This window comes from Echiichthys vipera, assembly GCF_963691815.1.
Source record: "Echiichthys vipera genome assembly, chromosome: 4".
In the NCBI taxonomy this organism is placed as follows: domain Eukaryota; kingdom Metazoa; phylum Chordata; class Actinopteri; order Perciformes; family Trachinidae; genus Echiichthys; species Echiichthys vipera.
In genome coordinates, this window is record NC_139829.1 from 11,817,537 (window position 1) to 11,841,406 (window position 23,870).

The 23,870-nt window shown below is 40.4% G+C and overlaps 1 protein-coding gene across 1 annotated transcript; it reads right to left on the minus strand.

Moving 5' to 3' along the window:
* Positions 1-4,904: 4,904 nt before the first annotated feature.
* jak2b (Janus kinase 2b) lies at positions 4,905-23,327 on the minus strand. Its single transcript, XM_083913069.1, has 25 exons — positions 23,066-23,327; positions 22,859-22,946; positions 19,988-20,224; positions 19,216-19,339; positions 18,995-19,112; positions 16,587-16,732; positions 15,896-16,187; positions 14,944-15,063; positions 14,208-14,365; positions 13,716-13,827; positions 12,711-12,897; positions 12,261-12,382; positions 12,020-12,154; positions 11,135-11,222; positions 9,823-9,950; positions 9,474-9,612; positions 9,128-9,279; positions 8,807-8,957; positions 8,370-8,506; positions 7,837-8,026; positions 7,287-7,411; positions 7,012-7,184; positions 6,572-6,689; positions 6,038-6,151; positions 4,905-5,707 (listed from the first exon to the last, which is right to left on the minus strand). The coding sequence occupies exons 3-25, from the start codon at positions 20,208-20,210 to the stop codon at positions 5,600-5,602; spliced, it is 3,360 nt and encodes a 1,119-aa protein (XP_083769195.1). The 5' UTR covers positions 20,211-20,224; positions 22,859-22,946; positions 23,066-23,327; the 3' UTR covers positions 4,905-5,599.
* Positions 23,328-23,870: the final 543 nt, after the last annotated feature.

Sequence of the window (23,870 nt, forward strand, 5' to 3'; positions counted from 1 at the left end):
TCTTTTGGTGACATTTTAGGGAAAGCTGAGCTTCTGCTCTGCAGTCTTAAAGCAATGTGAGATGTTCTTCTATCACTGAGAAACCATTACAGAAAGCACTATGTTTTTTCTGCTGCAAGCCAGCTGGCACTGATTGTGTGTGGATTGTGGAGCTCTTACAGGACACAGAACTGCTTGCATGCTTTAGTTCAGGAGATTTGATTGCACTTGAAGCCATGTTTTATGGGCCACTACAACCGTGTCAGAAAACAGAAAACTCAAGAAAGGAAAGACACTAATGAGGAAGAATTGCTATTGGGAATTGCTTTTTCTAAAATTGTCATGTATAATGTCATGTACATTGAGTAAACACGGTTTAATGACGGCAATGCACCAGTTTTCAGACTTGATGATCTTGCTCAACTGTATGGCTTGAGGATGGAGCAACTTGGCATTAAGCTTGATTGGCCCGCGCTGCAAAACATTGTGCGTCACCACATGTTTGATGAGTTAAAGCCTTTCACTGGATTCCAAGAAACATGCAAAGGAGCTTCTGTACCAAATGCACTGTTGGCACAAAACCAGAGTACATATCCATTGTCATCAGCAGCCCTAACCATTGCACAACTTTTATGATTTAACAGTGTAAAGCACAATTGGCATGAAGGACTCAGACTGATCAGGAAAAACCTGTTCCAATGTATGCAGGCCTGATGGCCCATGCCCAAACCAGGAAGAGGGAACTTGTGGATCGGCTTTCACATCTGGGTGTTAGTATCACATATGACCTTAGTTTGTCAGCCCAACTAGGAGAAACTGTCATACAGCAGTACCAAAAAGAACAGGTGGTGTGCCCTCACTGGATGCATGGTAGTGTTTTCACAACTGCTGCAGTTGATAACATTGACCATAACCCTAGCTCAACTACATCAAAAACGTCCTTCCATGGCACAGGCATCTGGCTTTTTCAACACCCTGCTTTTTCAGGTCAAGGAGTTGACCGCAGCATAGCAACGGTTGGAAGATCTGCAAGACAGAAGACAATAGGCCATTTGCCAAGCTACTACACAGAAGTTCCACCGGTTGTCAGTAGCACCATGAAGGAACCTCTACCACCTAGCACTGTGGCAACGCTGAGCAGGAAAACTCCAACAAGATTATAGAGTATGCGTCTAATGATGAACTCTGTGAATCAGAGTGGGGACAACATGTCTTGAGCTGCATACCATGCATATCAAAACCATACAAGGAAAAAAATAATCTCTCCAAGTTCCTTACTCCCCTTATTCCAGGAGAGTGCCCACACATGGGCAATGATAAAACACTCACTGGATATAGTCAGAAAGGCAGTTCAGCATCTGAATGTTGAGCAGACACCAGTAGTAACCTTTGATCAACCATTGTATGCCATTGCCAAGCAGATCTAGTGGAAGTGGCCAGAAACTTATGGAGAAGACAAACTGGTTGTGATGTTTGGTGGCCTGCATATAGAGATGGCAGCTCTGAAGATTCTGGGAGACTTTTTTGCAAGGTAGTGGCTGGGTTGAAGCACCTGCGCAAGCAGAGATCACAACTGCAGTCAATGCAGACTCCCTCTTGCGTGCAATCCATGTTACTCGTTCCAGACGTGCCCACTAAGTCACAGCAGCTGCATTATATATCCTGCAACATCGGGCCTACAACAACTGTGACACAGATACAAATGATGAGCCTTTGAGCTTTGATGAATGGTGTGCAAAAGGGGAGAGAGCTGTCCTCAGTTCCAGTACTGGGCAACAGTCATAGCACTGGAGCTGTGTTTATTGATCTTTGTGCGATCTCAGCGTCAGTCCTCCTTCAGCATGTACTTTGGTGCTCTGAAAGAGCTTGTACCATGGTTCTTTGCTCTGGACCACACCAACTATGCTCGTTGGATCCCAATTCATCTCTGTGATATGTCTGAACTATATCAGCAAGACACCCAGATATTGCCAGAGAATTGAATGCTGGTAATTTCACCATTCAGAAGACCAACCAGCGGAGACTGTTAAGAAGGCACAGAAGATTGGACAACAACCTTTTGAAGCATTCACAAAGGAATGTCTTGTGGAAAGAACAGAGCCCATTGATGACACAATCCATCGCAACCGTTTGAAATTGTTTGTTGGCTCGGACAAAAAAACTGCAAAAAAGCAGAAGCAACAGTTGGCATTGATGAAAAGTGATGTCGAACTGCTTGCATGTCTCTACATCAGCTGTCAAACAAGAGATGGAAACCTGGAAGACTTCTTTCAGCATTAGAACCAAGCATGGCCACCTGTCCTCTCTGATGGAGGAAGATTACGATTTGGGAGTAAAAGTGACCTTCGACATGCCTTGAGGACCTGTCTCCACCTCAGACCAAAGCCCCGGATGTTACATGTGTAGTTCTTGATGGAGCCGCCATCGTTCAGATGATTAAACCAGGACATTTGATGAATATGCACAACATGTATTCATCCCCCATATATCTTGACAGCTGCATGATGTTTCATGTGTGGACATCATTTGGGAATCTTAAATGATTCCCTTAAAGGCATAGCAAGAGCCGAGCGTGGAAAGGGGATTAGGAGGTGTGTGGTTGGGAAGACTGCCATATAAGAAAACTGGCAGAACTTTCTGCATGTTTCTGCAAGACAGAACTATTCAGTTTCCTGTCCAAGGCTCTTATTCAGGCATTCTGTAAGGAAGAAAAGGAAGTTGTTGTCACCGACGGACAGGGAGTGTTCAGCACTCAGCCTCTGCCTGATCTCCACAGCCTGGCCCAATGCAGCCACGAAGAGGCTGACAGGTGTATGCTACTGCATGTGTCACATGCTGCAAAGCATGGTCACCACTGCATACTGATCCACACTGTTGACACTGATGTTGTGGTCTTAGCTGTGTTTGCCATGAGTCAGTTACTGACCGGATGTCAATCGTGGTTTGCATTTGGAACTGGCAAGAGCTTTTGCTACCTGGCAGCCCACCTGGCTGCATTTCTTGGACCAAAGAAGTCACGTGCACTTCCCATGTTTCACTCTTTGACAGGTTGTGACACTGTTTCCAGCTTTGCCAGACATAGGAAGAAGGCAGCATGGTCTACATGGAAGTCACTGCCAGAACTGACCGTTGCATTACTGATACCTGCAAGTGGACCAAAGGAGATTCCAGATGATGCGCTGAACATTAGCGAGAGGTTTGTCATACTGCTGTTTGACAGAACCAGCACTTGTACCAAGGTGAACCACGGCAGAAGGAAGCTCTTCACACGGAAAAACTCAGTGCAGCAAATACCACCTACCCGAGCTGCTCTAGTGAAACATGTCAAAAGAGCAGTCTACCAGGGTGGTCACATCTGGGGGAAGACACTGCTACCAGACCCTGTACTTGCATTACCAACTGAGTAGCGGTGGGTGAAGACAGACGGAATGTTTGAGCCCCACTAAACAACCCTGTCACAAAATCCTGGAACTGTTATCTTGTGGTGCAAGAGTGGTTGCAAAAAGCTCTGCAGGTGCAAGAAGGCTGCTCTTCGGTGCACAGGCCTCGGCTTCTGTGAGGGGGAATGTGAGAGCTAACCATATCTCTTATTAACTCAACGTCAGAGGTAATTGTTTCATTTATTTTTTTACATTCAGCATACTGAAAATAATTAATCTAGAAATGTATCTGGCAAATAATTTTTTCTTTTTAAGGAGCAACAGAACAATAAAAGCCAAAGGAGGCCGTAGCCTGTGAATGGGACTAGCAAGACCTAATACAATGTTCTAAAAAGTTTGTTCTTTTCTATTAGACTGTTATAAAGCTTTTGTCACTTTAACATGTCTCTAAATTATATTTGTGGTGCTGAAAACATGAAACAGCAGCTGTAGGGTAGGTAAAGCATCCCACCCCAGTAATCACAGGCGGCCATTCAGCCATCAGAAAGAAAATTTGCGATGGCCCAATATTCAGATTTATTAAACATGTATTCAGCAATGAGTGTACCAAATTTGATGCTTTTATCACAAAATGAACGATTGTTTAGCTAATTCCCCCCTATATAGGTAATCATTCATGTCCAACTCCTTACCATAAACATCTCGCAAGACTTTCGTACATCTTGGGTTACCATCATAGATCGGAACAGGAAATAAACTCGGGCACATTTAGAATATTTAAGTGAAATTAGACTAAAGAAAAAAATAACTACATATTTTTTTAATCATAAAATTTTGACTCACCGTTCCTTAAATGATAATAATGTCAAACTTTTGATTTACTATCTCACAATTTTGACACAGAAAATCGTAATTTTAACATAAATATTTGGACTTTTTTAAATAAAAGAATAATAAAAAAATTAATAATTCAATAACTTTTGACATGGAACGACAGTTATCTTTTCTTCCCTTTTCTAGGTGGAACAAACAAGTACAAAAGTGCAATACTTTGGACGGAAATTTGGTCGAGTAGGAGTATAAAGTAATATTACATATATTGCAAGAACCCCAGTATTGTACTGCAGTTACATGAGGTGTGTTTAGTACATATATTACAGAATCAGTGCCCAGATCTACAGACTAAAATTGGTTTCCCCCTGCACTACGCTGCTACTTGGACGACAGCTTGAGGTACAGTATACACATCTGTATAACCTGAAATCAAATTATTACATTTTGACGACTGCCTGAAGTCTTTGTCTGCACCCTATTTAAGGACGCCAGACTGAAGATGCCTCTTTACAACCTTTTCTAGTCTTAATCAACAAAATAAAACAGTCTGATATGCTTCGAATTTGAATGTGTATTGAGAAAATATGTTTCTATTTGAGACTCATCCTCTACATTGATTTTTTAAATCTCAATACTGTATTTTGTTTTTGAGCTTCTCGGCATGTTTTGGTGAAATAAGGGGATTCAAGAATTTGCAAAACAGATAGTGTTCTTTAATTTTCACACCTCCTCCCACAATGAACAAATTAAACGATAAAAGATTTTTAAATCACCTTTATATGTACTTCATTTATACTGACATCTTTCTGGCAGTTCAAATATAGTATTTGCTATATTTTCGTCTTATAAAATTATAAAATTTGTCTGGTCATATGTACACAAATATACTATTTACACACATACATAGAAAACACTCAGCTCTATAAGACTATTCGTCTTCATGTGAGGGGAAAAGGGGATGGTGAGAGCTAGCCCTGCTAGCTGTTTGAATGGACATAAAACTCACTCACTCAGAACTTGTTTGACACAAGCATCTCTAGCTTTAGGCCTGGCAATAGTTTACTCACAGTCTCTATGAACTCTTGAGTTCTTCTTTTAAAACATCCAGGAAGTTTAACCAACAGCACCTTTAACAGTTCTTTGCATCCAAGCCTTAATTTACATTCTGCTTCTATCCACTATGCCGCTCCACTATAGAAATGGGGGGTAGAGTGCCTTGCGTAAAGGCACCTTGGCAGTAGCTTTTGAGCTGGTTCTAGTTTCAAACCAACACACTTCCAGTCACAAGCTGCTTTGCCACATGCTGGCACTCAGCAGAAGGACCTTGCTTTGGCCTTTGTCACAAACAGTGCAACAATGTTAAGAGCAACTCGGTTGAAGAGGAGCACTTTGGGTGATTTTTCTGTCTAGAACTCTTTACTGTCCCTGAACAGGTCGATGCGCAGGGCAAGCTCCTTGAAAGAAGGACGCAAGCCGGGGTCGTTGTCCCAGCATTCCTCCATGATCTCGTTTATCTGAGAGAAAGAAGGAAGAAATATAATTATCAGTGCCTAGTGTTTGAGACAGGGAACACAAGGAAAGAGAAGAAATTGGGTAACAAAGGTTTCCTGGTTGGGAGTTGAAATGTTGGCGTTGCAGTTATTTGGTGCTTCAACCTTTCAGCTACTGGGCTGCCCCCACAACAGGTAAAACTTTAAACATTTTGAGACTGCGTTCATAAAACAGGTTGAGCTGGAGTTGCTTTACAGAAAGAAGGAAAAAGGCATGGTCCCCCCAAGCATGTTGTTGCAGTATTTGAAACAAGTGGATCTAGTCAAAGAGAAAACAGCAGTGCTCGTTCCTACCTCTGTGGGACACCCCAGAGGCTGAGGCAGCCGGCTGCCTGATTTCAGGAGCTCATTGAGGTGATAAACGATCAGCTGTCCCTGCTTGTCATTGCCCATCATGGACATAAAAACCTGAGGAGAAGAATGGTGACAGCCAAGACAAAAACAGATTTAGACATCTATTTAATTCACAAAAGATAAGAAGATCTCACAGATAACAAAAATGATTTTCCCCCCAATTAATTCATAGTACAAGTTAAAGTGTAACACCAGCGAAAATGAAAAATGCTAATAGCCCCAAATAGCTAACACTGATTAGCTCGGGGCGGAGCGCTGAACGCATCAAACATGGCATTTTTTAACCACTAATATTGCTCAAAATGAATTTTAAAACAATATTAGCACTTTAAATTACTGAAACAAATCTTTCACACCTTTTATTACTGTTTTCCACTTAGTCAAAGTATTGACTATAAATCTATAAGTTGAAGAGGCAGTGAAAAACCCAGTGCATGCAAGCATGCGTGTGTGGGAGTGTACGTTATCACTTACTGCAGGAGGGCTGATGTTCTTGTCGCTGTGGGTAAAGAGCTCGTAAAGCACCACTCCAAAGCTCCAGACATCCGACGCCACAGAGAACTTGCTCTCCGTCAGTGACTCAGGGGCATACCTAAAATATAACACACTGGGTGAGCGTCGGCCCCTATCCTGCTCCCCTCAAGAAGGTTGTGAGTGCACAAGTCAACACTAGGACAGGTATCACAGTTTCAAAACAAGCAAAAACAAAATAATGGGCAAGAATTCCTAGCTTGGATTGACATTCATGAATTATGTATCAACTATAACAGGAAATAGTGTCAAAGCCCTACAAAAAGCTGATTTAAATTTCTTAAATAAAATCACACTTCTTCAGTAGCAGCACCCTACAGCATCATGAGGACGGTGAAGAATGAAAATACTAAAAAAGATAAAAAATAACAGTGGAGTCAGACCAGAATATGGGACTTTCTCCTGGCTCTTTGACCATGTAGTACTCTTTGTCTTGTGGCAGAACTTTGGTGAGGCCGAAATCTCCGATCTTCACCCTCAGCTCACTCTCAACAAGGATATTTCGTGTTGCCAGGTCTCTGTGGATATATCGCTTACTTGACAGGTACTCCATACCCTGCGAACACACAGAAAAGACAACAACATAGTTTTATATCTGTAGTTTAACTGTCCAGCAGCTCCAGAAAGCATGTGACAAAGCTGGACCAGAGAGAAGTACCTTGCAGATCTGCGAAGTGTAATGCACAATCTTCTTGTGATCGATCCTCTCCTTGTTTTTCATGAGGTAATCTCGAAGACTTCCAAAGGGCAGATATTCCATAACGAGACGGAGATTTCGTCGTCCTGAGGGAAGCCAAAAAAATCACCTTGCAACTTGACCGATTGATCAGCATCTCAAAGTGTACTGTCCTCATTTACGAACAATAAGGCTTACGCTGTTGTAATTGTTTGATATAACTTGCTGCAATGACGCTATATTTTGTAGATGTCCATCAACAACCAAAGAAGCATCTACCATGTTCGGTGTATCATTGATGAATTATATCTATGTGATAGATACATACTGTTCATTATGGCTGGTTTATATTATATATAAGTATTGTGGTGTTGTTCCAGTAAATGCACTAATGTTATAACAGAGTGGCAAACCTGACAAGAAAAGTGTAGAGGATGTTTTCAGCAAGAATTTTAAAATTCTCCTCTGAAATGACATTTTCAGTTCTGTAACATTAGGGTGAATGAAGGTACTCATTAAAGGTCAGCTGTACCTGCACTGTAGCAAACGCCTTTGTACTTGACGATGTTCTCATGCTGCAGAGATTTCAGGATCTCGATCTCTCGCTCAAAGTCTCGTATGTGCTCTGCTGTGCTGTGCTGTAGTTTCTTCACAGCTACGACTTCCCCCGTGTTGTCCTGAAGCGGGTCATATCGGCACATCTCCACGCTGCCAAAGTTTCCCTTAAAGAGAAGAACCTCAGTTCTTTACTCACAGAATGATTTTTTATTTTACACTATTTCTTACTTAGAAAGAAAACAAACGCACGCACGCACGCACGCACGCACGCACGCACGCACATAGCAATGGAAGCACCATATTAAAAAAATCTTTAATATGATCTTTTTTCTGTTAGAAAACCTCAATTCAAAGTGACGAGTTGTTATTCTCAGTTCTCCCAGTATCATGTGGCCCATATTCAAGAGTAAAAGTACAAGAGAACATATGCAAAACTAAAATTTATTTCAAGAGTAGAAGTGGTCACACGTCTTAACACGGGTTCATTTGCGGCACACATCTGCATACCTTGCCCAGCTGCTGTAGGAATATGAGGTGCCTCTCTTCAAACTGAGCCGGCTCCTTACTCTCGAAGCCCCCATTGGACCACCCGGAGCCCACAGTCCTGTTTGGCAGAATGTCACTGTCCACGATCAACTCATAGTCTGGGGACACAAAGAGAAAAATCATGTACATCCAAAAGATAAAAGGACGACTTAGAAATTAAGTAAATCAACATCTAATGGGCTAATCGGGTCTTAGACCAATCTATGAATTAATCACATAGATGAAATTGATTTTCTCATCTAACTTTTAGCTGGGACTCCCTTTTCACTGACATGTTTCTGAAGAAACAATGATAAACTTGTCTGTCATGAGGGTGTGTGTGTCTGAAGACATTTGAAATTCCACACTGGTGTGACCTAAATTCCCTATTGTGACACCATTAGGGTGTATACACCAACCTGGTGTGAAGAGGCTGTGGAGGTCACGGATAACTGCACGAAATGTAGGCCTGAACGTGGGCTCATAGTCCATGCAACTGGTTATCAGATTAGCCAGTTCGGTCCACTTTGGCGCAGGAAGCTGGTGGTGGTCCTCGTAGAACAGGGTTTTCTGTGAGACAAAATGAAGGGTGAGAGAAGTGTATGATGCATAATGGACACACTGTATTCTCAAATACTTTACATGTGCTTTGATCAAATTAATACTGAGACAAAAATCATCCAATATTAAACATCTACCTTGATAGAGTATATATTTTAGGTCACACCACCCAGCCCTACCTTAGAGTTGTCCAGCGTTGCTAAAGGTTTCTCCCCACCACTGCAGATCTCCCATAACGTGGTGCCAAAGCTCCACTTGTCTGCAGCCAGGCTTAGGTTGGTAGGATCCTCAACACACTCAGGGGACAGCCAAGGGATCCTCTCAATCAGGACTGATCACAGACAAATATTTAACCCAGCACTGTTAGTAAATCCTTAATTTTTATGCACTTAATGCACCATTTCCAGTGAAATATGAATTTAACAATGAAATATCTTATTGGAATCACAACCTTTTTAAACAGGCGCCCTCTCGTGATTAAAGAGGTGTATTACATACAGGGGATGAGGACAGACATAAACTCACTTTCTTTAGGCAGAACAGTGATGCTGATGCCAGGGTCACTCAGTTTGATGAAGGGGGGGTTCCCAATCTTCCAGTCATCCTCTCTGATCAGAAGAACGTTTTTAGCACAGACGTTCCCGTGGACAAGGTGCTTTTCTTCCTGCAGGTTCAGGAAAGGGAAAGCTGAATCTGTCTCTATCCAACACTGAGAAAATAATTAGTCAATGCCTCTCCTATTAGTTTCTTTCTACAATTTATTTACGCCCCCCCCCCCCCCACGATTTATTACCAAAATAATGCAGTCAGGCAACACACAAACTGATATTCATTAATACTTCTCAATAATCTGGCACTCCACAGAGATTCCTACCAGGAAGTTCATGGCCCATGCCAGCTGCTTAGCCACCTCCAGCTTCCACAGGATGTTTATTGAGTTCTTGTTCTTCTTCAGGTAGGTGTCCAGCGAACCGAACTTCACATACTCCTGCACCATGATATCTGAAAGAAAAAAATTAGTATTTACAACCCAATTGATAATATGAATTACATGTCATTAACCTTATGAGCCACTTTGCAAATGATGTTAAACAAAGCCCCCTGCAAGAAGAGAGACATATTTAAGTGTCTTTATCAAGAACACCTGAGAGACAAGGATATGGTTCCACCTACCACTGAGATAAAGCATCAATTTGTGTTTTAGGTATTTATTTATTTATTTGGTGTACCATAACTCAATGTGCCTCAGTTATTATTTAAGTTGGTGATTTTGTTTTAGTGACTTTCAGCAACATTGTTGTTGTTTAAAAATTCAAGATTTAAGAAAACTTTATTTATCTCAAAGGGTAAGGCACATAGAGCAGACATTGCATAACGACAAAAAGAAAGAAAAGAGTGACTAAGAATAAAGAGATGAATAAGTTATGAACCCAACATAAAACAACAAACAAACAAAACACAATAAATACTATATGTACATGTTTGACAGGTGCAAATGGGCAATGAGGTAGATTGATATATAGTGAAAATGTGATAGAATATGTGTTAGGCAGGTTCACAGCCACATCAACGTTATACACGTTATTATTGTGGCATGCTGAGTTGATTATATTTGTCTATTGTCATCCAAAGACATTTGACTTGGGTGTTAAAGTGTTGTAAAATGTTCTAATGAAATTAAACTGGAAATGTATTGCATCATTATGGGTCAAGTTCAGATAATTAACCAAATCTGTCAATCGTTTGAATTTTTTTCAGGGTAGATTTTACTTAACAAATCATATTAAAATTTCCATTTAGTCAATGCCAACTGTGATAATAAAGACAGAAAGCAACACAGGCATGTGTATGACAGCCTAAACAGATGTCTACAGTAACAGCAGAAGTCCTGAGAGGTGAAGAGAGATCGGGGCAGGTAAAAGATTCTGGGGCAGGGTATTGTAATCCTCCTAAGAATAGCCCACCGTACCCATGGTTTAATCACTGCTTTGAGCCTCGAGCTTATAGACTCTAGTCAAGATTACAGTGAAGAAGGGAACTCTTGACATCATTAGACCATAATGAAATAAGCTCATAATGTTTGTCAAACCAATGGGTATAAGAACGTTCTTTTATCTTCTCACTGTAAGGACAAATGAGGACAGACAGTATTGCTAGTTGAGGGTGTGCCTCAAAGTCAGACTTACTTTCTTCTCCACAGACACACACACCGTAGTTAAGGATCAGGTGCTTATGGGACAACTGGCTCATCATGCTGGCAGCCTCAAAGAACGACTGTAGGACAAGAGAACAAACAAATGATTTATGTGCCCATGATAGACAAAAAGGTACACCCACAACAACAAACCATCATTTTCAATTGAAGGAGATGTTCACATTTTTTCAGGTCTACAAAAAGGAGGGAATTTGCATAAAAAAAACAACATCTGCTTGATTTGTCTAAATCAGAGTGCTGACGCCTTATATCAACTTCTAAAACTTCAAAGCGAGGGCTTTGGATTTTGTGCCCCATTGGAAGCTCATTATAAGGGATTTCCTAACAGCCAGCATGAACAGGAGAAATGATTACAGCAAGAAAATCCTGTTTTGAACCTATCCTTTAATCTGTTCTCAATTAATGGTTTCATCTATACATTTCAGAAAATAGTGAAAAATGTCTATAACTATATAATATTATGTAAAAACTTTTAGTTAAATGTTACAACAAAAAGCAGGAAATCCTAAAATTTGAGAAGCTCAAATGTGTTTGAATGTTTACATGTTTGACAAAATGACTTGAATGAGTAATCTGGTTAAATCCATTATTCCATAAATCATTTTAGCTCTACACTAATGTGATCTGCCACAAGCTAAAATAAACTACATCCGGAAAAGAGCTAGAAATGAAGGTAAAATAAATGATCAGCTACCAACCAGCAGATGGCAATTTCTCAGCCTAAATGCACTATAAGTGAATCTGCTCTAACCTTCAATATTACCTTTTTTGTGTTTCTACCAATAACCTATTTGTGGCTGTAAAACCAAGTGTCCCTTCAAACAAAACAGTTTGCAAAGCTTTAAAAGCCACAGACCTCAGAGTAGTTCCTGTGTGCCTGGTCCAAGACTTTCATGACAACTTCGGTTTGGTGCACGAGTCCATAATCTCCCAGTTCCTTGCGGACCCCTTTGAAGATCTTGGTAAATGTCCCTTGGCCTAGACTCTCCATCTAAAAGGAAGACCATCGTTTTAGTTCAAAGCATGATGTGTTAATAAAACGTACATAATAGGATAGAGGTTCATAGGACAGTCCTGAACATGGAAAGTACACTAACAAATTCCAGATCCTCTTTTCTGATCTTGTGAAACACCATCTGACTGATGTGACGATGTAGAGACGGAGATAAAGGCACTTCGGAGCCCTTGTTGCTCCTGCACACGAGGAGGCAGGATTTTTCTGTTGGTGAAGAGAAAAGAAAACAATCTGATAGAAAATCATTTTCAAGAAAAAGACTGGTAGTTTCCAAACTTGAAAGCGGTCCCTTCATGTAGTCCTTAAGTAGTCTACATGAGGGTTAACTTGTGGAGGGCAGTTGGTCCAAAATGCTGCATTCAGCAGATGAACTACCTTCCTCCCTCTCTCCCATCCATCCCATCAGCTTTAGCCGCCTATATTTCAATTTAATTTTAACAGCATTTAATGATTAGATCACAGTACATTCACTGCTAATGTTCACTAGTCTCTCAAAAACAAACAAAATAAATCCAGAATCAGTTAGTTTTACCTTTGGTTTTAGGTGGAAAGCACTTGCTGAATTGAAAAAGGACACTGTCCGAGCGCACTGTTTCCTTTTGATAGCAGCTGAGAAGCTCCTGCAAGTTGCTAAAGTTTCTTTTGGTTCCACTGAGGTTAAACTCCCCGCTGGCAGACCTGGTTATCTGGCAGTGCTTGTATTCAACAGAATCATACACCTACAGTAGCAGACACAAAGGGGAGGGCAGATACATATCATTTGTGAAATAAAACAAGAAGCTTTTTTTAAAGACAACACATTGCTGTACATGTAGCCTTATATAGTGCAGCTTTATAGCAAACCTGTACGACCAAACACAGTCGAGTTTTCAGAACTTGGACGTCAGATTCTTGAGCTATGTTTAAAATCACAATAGTACCGGATCAAAAGTACTCAAGCTACTGTGTTGCTGTAGTGTGCTGCTACGTTACAAGTAACAAGATGAAATACAAAACAGGGAGTCCAGCTTTGTATTTCATACAAACACAAAGACGCTGCACTATCGTTTGCACTAATTGGCACAATTGTACAACAAACATTCTGTTATTATTGTTTTGTAAATAAAAAAAACAATATCCAGTGTGTACAACTGTACACCATGCAATGCTACAAGGAATTCTATCCTTGTGCTGCTTAGTATTACAGTAAACTGAGCGACCACCCTCTGAGTTGATGCCAATCAGGAGGATGTGTTTTTGGACATATTGCTAATGATACAGTCTGAGCATGGCCATAGTCTTGTAAACTTATCCTTAGATCACATATTTACTGATTTTAATTACATTTATTATTTTATTTAGGCCAAGTGTTGTTTGTCAAAACATTAAAAATTACATTAAGCACTGATGCATCTGAGAAGTTTGATGGATTTTTGAAAAAACAGAACAAATAAAGTTTAAAAAACCTCTTAGATTTGGGCAAACCACAACAGGATAAATATTTACCGTATTTCAATTTTTAAATAGTGAAATGTACTGATGGGTGAATGTCACCTACCTCAACAGGGAAAGTCAGAAAATACTTGTTGAAGTCTTTAGGGCTACATCTCAAAATGTACAACCCCCGTTTGTTTCCACACCTCTGAAGCAGGTTGATGGCAAACTCCATTCTGCAACAGAAACAAAAACAAAGTGCCCATCAGTCAGAGCAGGTTATTTACCAGCATCTATGCAGAGAAATACAGTTTTAGCTACAAAGATATGTCATGAATAATAACCACCCGAGGAATATTCTGCCTACACTTGTTTTTTGTGCCTGGCCCAAATGCATCCACAATTAATCACGAGTCATCTGTTAACTTGTCAGATAAGTGAGGAATTGAAGACACCAAATATTAGCATAACAAGTCATTCCTATAGCAAAGTTTAAGATAAGGCTGCACTCAATAAATAAAACTATTTTTATTATTCATTCAAACTTGTTATTGTTTAAAGTAACAGTTCTTGCTGTTGGTAAAATATAAATGAAGCTTTGTTGTCGTTCACATACGAGATGGGGCCGTGGCAATGGGAAGTGACGGCCTCCACAAGCCTGGGAGGAGCTACTTCTTTACAAAGGTAGTGATGTGCGTCTGTCGTCAGCCGATAGTAGCCATCAATGAGGGACACAAAGGAGAGGGCTTCAGGCAAGCAGGGGAACTCCAGCTCCTGCAATATACAAAAAACCCTTTTAGGGCTCACTCACACTGTCCATTTGTACCTAACCCACGCTGTAACAGGTCACACGCATTGATTGACGTCATTGCGATGCGTCGCTTTGTTTAAAAAAGCGTGCGGTCTTTTGGCCACATAATGGAAAGCAGTGCAGAAAACATTGTAACGTTTTTGGCTTTGTGCATCACACCAACGTGAACCTTTCGCTGCCATTGCATGGTCCGTCCTTCTTTTGTCTATGTCCGACCAGGCGCACATAAAATGACGTCAGAACCGCTATAGGCCTCGTGCTCGTACATGTGCAAACGTGCTTAACAAAAGCCCACCTCTTCCGAACACTGGTCAAACGAACTAGACTTTAGCCGTGCTTGGGCACGGTACGGATGGAAAGTGTGAGTGCGCCCTCAGACTCTCTGCAAAGCTATAGCTGTTGTTGCATTGTTAGTTGGAGGTTAGGAAACCAAATGCTTCTTAATCTCTGCCTCTCTGAGATAGCAAACCCGTGTCACTGAAAAAGGCTGTGGTCCAAAAATAGGTTATTTTCCTGGTTACAACAGTTTAAGGGAAATTACCAGATTCTTGCCGTCTTGTTTGTTTATGGTGACCACCCGACTCTCAGCAGCACCCTCCTTGCTGGCCTGTTTGATGCTGATGTCAGTGACATCAGGGAAGTCACACAAGGTCTGCAGCTCCTGGACAACAACATAAGAAACAACTTCTGTAATAATATTAGCAGCAATACCTTAAAACGGACCAAACCAACAAAGAATTTACCCCACCAACATGTACAGTCAGTATTGCAACAACACTTTTAAATACACACACAAAATACCACTGCATTAGATGACATACTCCCACATTATATTGAACATAGCCTGTGTTTTTAATTCTGAAATACTGCCAATGCTTGAGGAAACAATTCTGTGTTTCTGTTTGTTGTCTCCACCTCCCTTAGCTATCAATTCTCTTATTTCCTTTTGGGTGACATATAGGTTCTTAGGGAAATATGACCTGTGTACTGATGTCCATTTGTTGCTTTTTAAGTTGGTGATATGGGAACGAAAGGCCTCCAGTATTGCACTTGTTTGTATGTCCAACATGTCAAATGTATCACATGGCAAAAACAGAACAATATATTATGTAACATACGTCTCTTGTATGTTACATAAATTGAGCTAGTCTGAGTTTAAGTATGTCTACAGGAAAATCTTGTATACATATAATACATACTTTGAGTCATCATTATTTTAAGGGATTAAGCTGTACATATTATTTGTATTTATTTAGTTATTATGATATTCTATATTTAATAGGCTACTAGGTCACAGTATCTACGGTAACAATGCAGCTATAAAGCCCATCACTGGAGGATCAAGTAATTTCAAAGATGTGCGATTAATCACAAGTTAACTATGGAAAATCATGCAATTAATCGCCATTCAATATTTTAATCGATTGACAGCCCTAGTAGTAAAAACATTAGACCAACCCGTTACACTTACTGACAGCACTCATGATACCAACCTGGTCAGAATCTTTCAGTTTCTCTCGGCACCACTGGATGCCACAGTCTGCTACCACCAGGGTGATGAGCTGTCCATTAGACGGATCTCGGACCTGGAAGGTCTCGGTGTAGAAGGCGTTCTCCAGGGCCTCCATGCAGATGAGGTACTTTAGCTTGAGGTCTCGCGCTGTGGTCCGACACTGACTGAACTGCTGGATGAAGCGTTTGAAGCGGAATCGGATTCGCTTGCGTGTCAAGAAGTTACAGTCCTGGATCTGAGCCCTCATGTCCTTTGGCAAGAAAGACTTGTAGCTACGTGTAGCAAGAGAGAAACATGTTTATGTATCAGCATAAATCCTATTGTTTAAAATAACTGCGCTGGATATTCAGAACATTAATATAAAATCAAACAACTATTTTCTACGTGAAGATCTAGTGGAGTAATGGAATTGTGAGCAGAAAATGAAGTCACTCTAATTTCACACTATTTTCATGTGTTTGTACAGCTGCTTTTGTCAAGACAACAGCTATTGATGTGTTGGAGAAGTTTGGTAAACAAGGCTTGTTTTGGAGAAATAGGTGTTAAAATTACTTATTTTGCATTTTCTTGACATCAGTTACACCAATACATGAATAAGTGCTTAGCAGGTATTTATTTCAGATAATTCCCAGGGAATCAGATCAGAGGCAGCCTTGGTTTTTCACCAGTACCTTATTGTGTGGTAGATGTCCAGCGGTGACATTTGTCTCTCCTTGGCTGTTCTTGTCATATCGAGTACAGCCATACCGAGGCACTCTTCCTGAGTCTCATGGGTGTTGGGGATCCTCACCAAGCCATTGACAAAGTCATTCCTCCACTGCACACAGAAAGTACCACAGTCATTATTACTTCCACAGGGGAAACCATTTGACACACAATGCACGCACGTGTACAGATATGTCTGTGTTAGTCTGTATTTTGGTAAAATATGTGTATGACCTTGTGCTCATGTTAAGTGAACCAACAAGCTTGCATACTGTAGAATTTAATCAAATGATTGTATCATCTATAGTTGTCCTTGTGAAAACAAAAGCTTATTTAACCTCCAACTGGCGAATGCATACTTCCCTTTGCAAGTCATAACAGCTCTAGATTAGACTGCAAGGAATTCAACATATCCTTCACAGAGAAAAAACACATCTGTCCGGTGTCAATGCAAGCATGTGTGATGGTTTAATGGCTGCAAACACACAATGTGCTACACCCTCAAATGACTCTGTAGTAAGGCTTCCCTTCTCCCCTTCAGGCTTATCCCGAGCCAACAGGGCAGATTTCCACAAACATAATTCCTCATAATCCTTCAGTTAAATCAAGAGTTCAGCTCGAGTCATGATACTGGCTGGAGTTACCTGGATTCACCTATACTTTTCTACACATACAGTTCCTATTGCAATGTGTTTTATACAAATAATTTCTTGGCTGAAGGCATGCAGGACACTGATGATACAGAAACATTTACTGTAGTTAGTGCTGTTCGGAGAAACACTACACAGCAAACTTGAAAGTGTACTTCATTCAAACACACAAAACTAGAGGGAACCTTGAAGGCATTAATAAAGTAGTAGTACTGTGAGCCATTGTGACATCCATTGTTCGGTAGCCGTGGGGCAACTGTGTCTAGAATCTACATAAATGAGCCACATGCTGCACTGGGTGATGTCTTCCTTTATTTTTAGTGAATTACACAAAGACCATCCTGGTGCCATAAAATCTTAGTAGTTGTAATTCACAATGGAAGATTGTGTCTCAAAAACATGCACTTTTTGTCTTTTTTTGAAGAAAAAAAATGTACATCTTCAGTAGGAAACAAAGGGCTTGAAGAAGACAGAATATATTGGGAAAGAGACATCTTCTTCCCAAATATTTGCTTTTGATATTGCAATGGACACACTAAAGCTGAGAGTTTCCAAAGTCTTAAGGATCCACGGCAGGTTTCTGCTTTGCACTGTCAGTAATCAAGCCTCACCCTGTGTCTCTAGACCATGGGCAATTTTTCTCTCACAGGTCTCACGCAACGGAAACATCATTTTATTTAATTGATCTGTCTGCACCAACTCCCACAGCTGTAAACATGAACTAAAATGTTTATTTATGCTTCAAGCTTATTTTTTCGACATTACTTGCGTAGAGGCGAGGTCGATACCCAATAAAAAGGCTGAATAAATATATTTATTCACATTTTCCAACGTAGCCAGAGCCAGAGTTTATCACAGTCTGCTCTGGTTTAATCCCATAGATGCTCTCTTCACCTTTCCCCAGGAATAAAGACACAGGACCACTGAGGAGCTGCAGTGTTTATTCACAGGCAAACTGTAACCTACAATTTCACTGTCTGTCATTGTCTACCTTGTTGGCGGTCGGTTTAAAATTTGCAGACCAGCCATTCCTGGTATAGGCATTTGCTTCAGTGTCAGATGAACACTGTTGGCCCACAAGCATGCCGTTGAAGTGATGTCTGCGGTCAAGACAAGGGGTTAGTGGCATGCTGACTGTACCCTTTCAATATGAAGAAACACTCTCAACAATCTCTTTAATTGTTTCAGACAAGGACAAGAACTTCCATTGGATAGATAAACCCACACAAAAATAGTGAGTGGTAGTTAAATGTCTTCTCTCAAGTTTTGTGCACACTGAGGTGCAGATATTTTGCATGCAGGTTTTAAAATTGCTCCTCTCACAAGGGCTATAACTGTATTCTATGAGAGTGTCAGCTCTCTGATGGTGCCACTTACATGCTTGGGCAATCCTCGTATTTACAGAGCAGACTACAATTTGTCATCTGAAATTCTTCTCACCATAGACATCCAAGGACAACGTTTGTTTATTCTCTCTCTTCATCAGGATCCTCGGGCAATGCATTAAAAAAAAAACTTTAAGATGTGACCTTTACAGCAATCTAATCAGCTGATGTCACTGCACTTAACGAAGATATGAGCTGCTTGTTTTCTGATGCCTAGTCTACAATACTGGGCAATTACAAGATGCACCTTAACATTTTGTTAAACTGGCCCACCTATAAAAGATGAATATTTAACCAGTTTATTTAATTAAGAGGGAGGCTGACTGCTGTAGTGCTTACCTGAGAGAAGAGGTATGACATTACAAAGTCATCATGAACAGGGCTTTCAGACCCTTTGGCGACCCCATATCGATACGCCCGGGATGCCCCACCACTGTACCAGCCAGGGAAGTAGTACCTGCGGGAAATGGTAATAATGAAAATGCAGTCACAAAGACATTTAAATGTCAATCTGGAAAACATATTTAAGAGGCTAACAGGCACAATATAATGTACGCTACCTTATTCTGAAAAACACATCTTCAGAAGCCAGTTCGTCAAACTGGAAGATATGGTTGGGTGAAAACCACAAGCGGTCTCGCTCTCGGAAGAGACCAAAAAGGTTGCAGTACAGAGGTGATATACCTAAAGCAGACAAAGAGTGAGAAACGACATTATGTTCTGTAAACTTACACCCCATTCTTATGTAACATGCTCTGTACAACAGTACAGGTTAGCTTTACTGTGTGTTAATAGCTTGATCTAAATAAATGTTCACTGGACAAACACATTGCAGTACACCTGTAGAAACTGTGTTAATTTAAGGGAAACTCAGAGGAGTACATAATAGATTATGCTTTAGGACCCATCTGTTTCTAGTACCAACACTGGTGACCAGAACGTCAATAAAAGACATCTAAAATGTCAGTTGTGTTTGGTTTATCATCAAACACGCAACATGTGATTCCAACAACATGCAGGTTAGTCTAGCCTCGCCCTGCATGGCCCCGACTCTGTGTATTAGTTGCAAAATACTTTTATTGACTCTTAAACTGACCATCTGCAAAAAAAAAAAAAAATACAAAGCGAAGCATCCATTTTTTGCTTATCCTTAAACAGAGTAAACAGACTGCACGTAAAGCATTCAGAATATTGAACAAACCAACGATTTTTTGGCTGAGAGGTTTCACTGTGGCCTCTTGATAACCTTATCTTGGGACCTATGCCCCCGGTTACAGCAAAACACATGAATAGGGGGTGTATTATGCAGGCTTCAACGGCTCGAGTACTCACTGCACGCCTTGGCTGCATCCATACAGAGCTCCTCAGCCACATAGTCTCCTGGTGGGTAGCTGAGGAAGCTGCAGTTAGCCGCTCCTTGGTTGCTGTGGTAGAAATGAAGCCTCAGAACAGCAACAACTGGCCTTGCGCCTGTAGAATCCCGATGGGCGGTCCCATTTTGGTGCACCGCGGGGCATGTGTCAGTCACAGTGTCCATGCCTGGCAGGGTGGCCATCGACAAGACACAACCTTCAACAGATAAATGCAAAATGTCAGCTCAGCAAAAAGAATAATGGTCTCCTTCTTTTTTTTCCTTCTTTTTTTTTAGCAAAGTGTGATGAATTAAACATTGTGATCAGCTTGGTTACATGGTCTTTCAACTGTTGCATAAACTAAACGAAATTCCAGCATTACATAAAGCTGAAGTGCAGAGAAACTTACGTTTGGAAAAAAATGTAAATCTGACAAAAAAAAGGGCAACTCTCAGTGAAAGTAACGAAATACAAAGATGTTTCATGATAAACAGAGCATTGAGATATTTAGTCGTTATACCACATTGTTTAATGCTGCTCATCAAGTTTCAAATGTATCATTTTCTCATGAATTACTTAGGTTTAAATGTACAAGAAGCTATATACAATTCTTACTAGAAGATGTAAACATTTTGTAGTCAGCAGAGGCAGGGCAGGATAATCCAAACAGCTGCTCAGGCCACCCCTACTCCCGTCCTCTCAAAGACGGTATTATACCAAAACTGAAGGCCGAATCATAAGTGCTGTATTTCTCCCACATTCATCATGCAGATAGAATACATGGGCTACGTCACTGCTGTGGTGCCATCCAAATGTAACGAGTCCACCAAGAATTCTCAATGTTAAAAATGAAACCAACTTGAAATGAAATGACTGAAATTAGATCTTTTTTGCATTTTGGAGGTATGACCCTGACATTAAAAGTAAGTCATAAATTACATTTTAGAAGTAAAACTATTCACGACATCACTGTCATTTGGATTAAAGTCTAGTTACATCAATTCAAATTAGGAGAGGGATAAAAGAAATGAAAAGAAAACAAAATTGTATTTGAGCAAAAAGGACAGTTGTGAGAGAAGTCATGCACCGGTCTATGGTCGCTCTGTACAGAGCACAATTTTCTATGGCTGAAATGAGAGACGCTATGCAAGCAAATATTTGTCCACATTTTTTCAGTGTCCAGATGAGCAAAAATGTGGCTTTAATCACTGCCTAAGTTTCCTCCTCCAAGTATTGACTTGAGGGAGTGTTGTATACTCATGCAATAAATAATAGTGTTTCATATTCATAATAAATTTAGATAATTTTGACATGAATCCATCTTTTCTGTTGATCAGCGCTTATAAAATCTTAATTGCTTCCACCCTTATTCAAAGTTCTACAACAACTAAGACATTTTTTAAAATTATATAATGAAATAATTCAATCAGTGCATCGATGGTGTAGTATAGTGACACAATTTATCCGATCCCAAGGAGCCAGAGGACATTGTCACAGCCCTCCCCCCAAAAAATCAATCCACAGAAAACACAAGAAAAGCTGCAAATCTTACATTTAAGGAACTGAAAATGGTAAAAGGTTAGCATTGTACTGGTAAGTGACTTGAACTTTTAATTTCTCATAAAAATTGTTGTCAGTTATGTTTGTGTCAATCAACTTATTGATTCAACTTACATTTGTATTGGTCATTGAGCAGAGAAACTTAAATAACACTTAATATCCAGCATGCTGTTGGATGTCTTGGCATTTCCCACAGAAAGTGAGAAAGAGGATATGGCACCTATGACAACAATGGATTTCGTATATTCTTTTAACTTCTTTAAAACACACGTAGGATGTATTGCAACATACCTCATATTATTTTGAACTGGGCTTTACACTAAATGTCTCTCATGACAAAGCTCCAAAACGCATATTCTTCTGATGTTCAGGAGCGCGAAATATTTCAATTTCTTAATAATTAATTTCATATTTCCTTTGATAGTTTCTTTGTAACTAGGCCTGCTGATCTTCCGCATAGTCTCTTCAACAGAACAAATCTTGGCCAGTTCTCGGTTAGGAACAAAGGTCCAGTTATATGGCACATCTTTTCTGCTAAATATTTTCTGTATCTGTAATTCTTTTATCTGAAAGTCATTTTAAATCTCAATATAATCGTATGTTTCTTTCCATTGCTTTTAATGTTTTATGTAAAGCACTTTGTTATACATTGTTGTTTAAAGGTGCTATATAAATAAACTTGCCTTGCTTTGTGATGCAGTGTATGTAAACTGTGTAAATATGTTACTATAATCCTAAACATTTATGCTCCTTTGTAAACTGCTGGAACACATGTCCATCTGTCTTTAATTCTAATGTTTGTCCTCAAAGTTATTTTCTTAATCCACATGTGCATTTTCCTACATTATTATACATTTCTTCATTTGTTTTTTTTTTATATTTCAAATGTGGATCATAAATACAAGACTGGGAATAATGTGAAAACTAAAAAAGGATACATGCAGCTGTTTGTAATGGCAAGTTCAGTCCTCACTTAAAAGACTGTGGTAAGACTTTAAAAAATTGCGACGCACAGTTAAACTGGACATTTCCAGTCAATTATGAAATAACAGATACTTACAGAAAAGCTCATCAAGGCCATGATGCGTGCAACCGTTAGCTTTAATAGCTTGAATAGATTAACCAGGAGCCCTATAGACGCATCTCGGACCTTATATGAGTTAGCTATCATATAAACAACAGTATGCAATGATAATTCCGCGACATCAACAATTCATGTAAGCGGGTTGTGCACTTAAATAACAAAGATATAAGCTGCATGAATGAATTGTTAATGAGTGCAAACACTTACTTAGTTGGTAGATGAGCCAGGCGTGCAGCTAACGTTAGCCTCCTAGGCCAGCGCTGCAGCCAGGACGACGGCCAGACAACCACCGCTCCTTCAGTTAAAACCAGACCACAGCCCAAAATAAACTATTTATTTTAAGGCAGGAATCCATGTTAAAATATTCTTATTTCCATGTCACATTTGAGCTGGCTAACCAGCTGAATAAACTACCTCTCAGCGTCCCCCATTCTCACTGCGGAGGAACTTTAGCCGTATATCTTGTCAATCTTATAACTTAAAGCTACAAAAAAAAACACGACGTGCTCAGGTCACAAAATTGGTCCGATAACACTGAATTCATCTGCAGCGGGCGGTCATCTTCTTGTGGCTAAAGCTGTGCAGCGACAGTTACATTGTTGACGTCTTGAAACACTGACTGAATGGCTCTAAAACTCGGATAAAACGGTAACGTTAGCTAGTTTGTCTGTGAGCAGGCGGCTAACAGCAGCAGCCGAAGTCCCGAAGTCAGTCAACAGACCAGCCTCTCCCACCACACCAATGCTGCATTCAGGGGCTGTCGGAAATACCAACATTTACCCGACACACAAAAAAATGTGCACAGGTGTCCAAAAATCAGTGAACAGGGAAATAATATTTTATCACCTTCAGTATTGCTTTATAAACTTCATATTGATCACTACCACGTCTATTTATAATATTAGTATTTCAATTACACTGTACCTAGGGCCCGAACCACCTCAACTCTAGTAAGGATGCTCCCTGGGTGCCTCCCTAGGTAGGTGTTCCAGGCACGTCCAGCTGGGAAGAGGCCTCGGGGAAGACCCAGGACCAGGTGGAGAGATTATATCTCCACACTGGCCTGGGAACACCTCAGGATCCCCCAGTTGTAGCTGGTGAAGTATGGGGTCCTCTGCTAGAGCAGCTGCTCCCACGACCCGACCCCGGATAAGCAGTTGAAGATGAGATGAGATGAGATGTACCTAGGGCTGGTCAATAATTCAGTATCAAGGGTGAG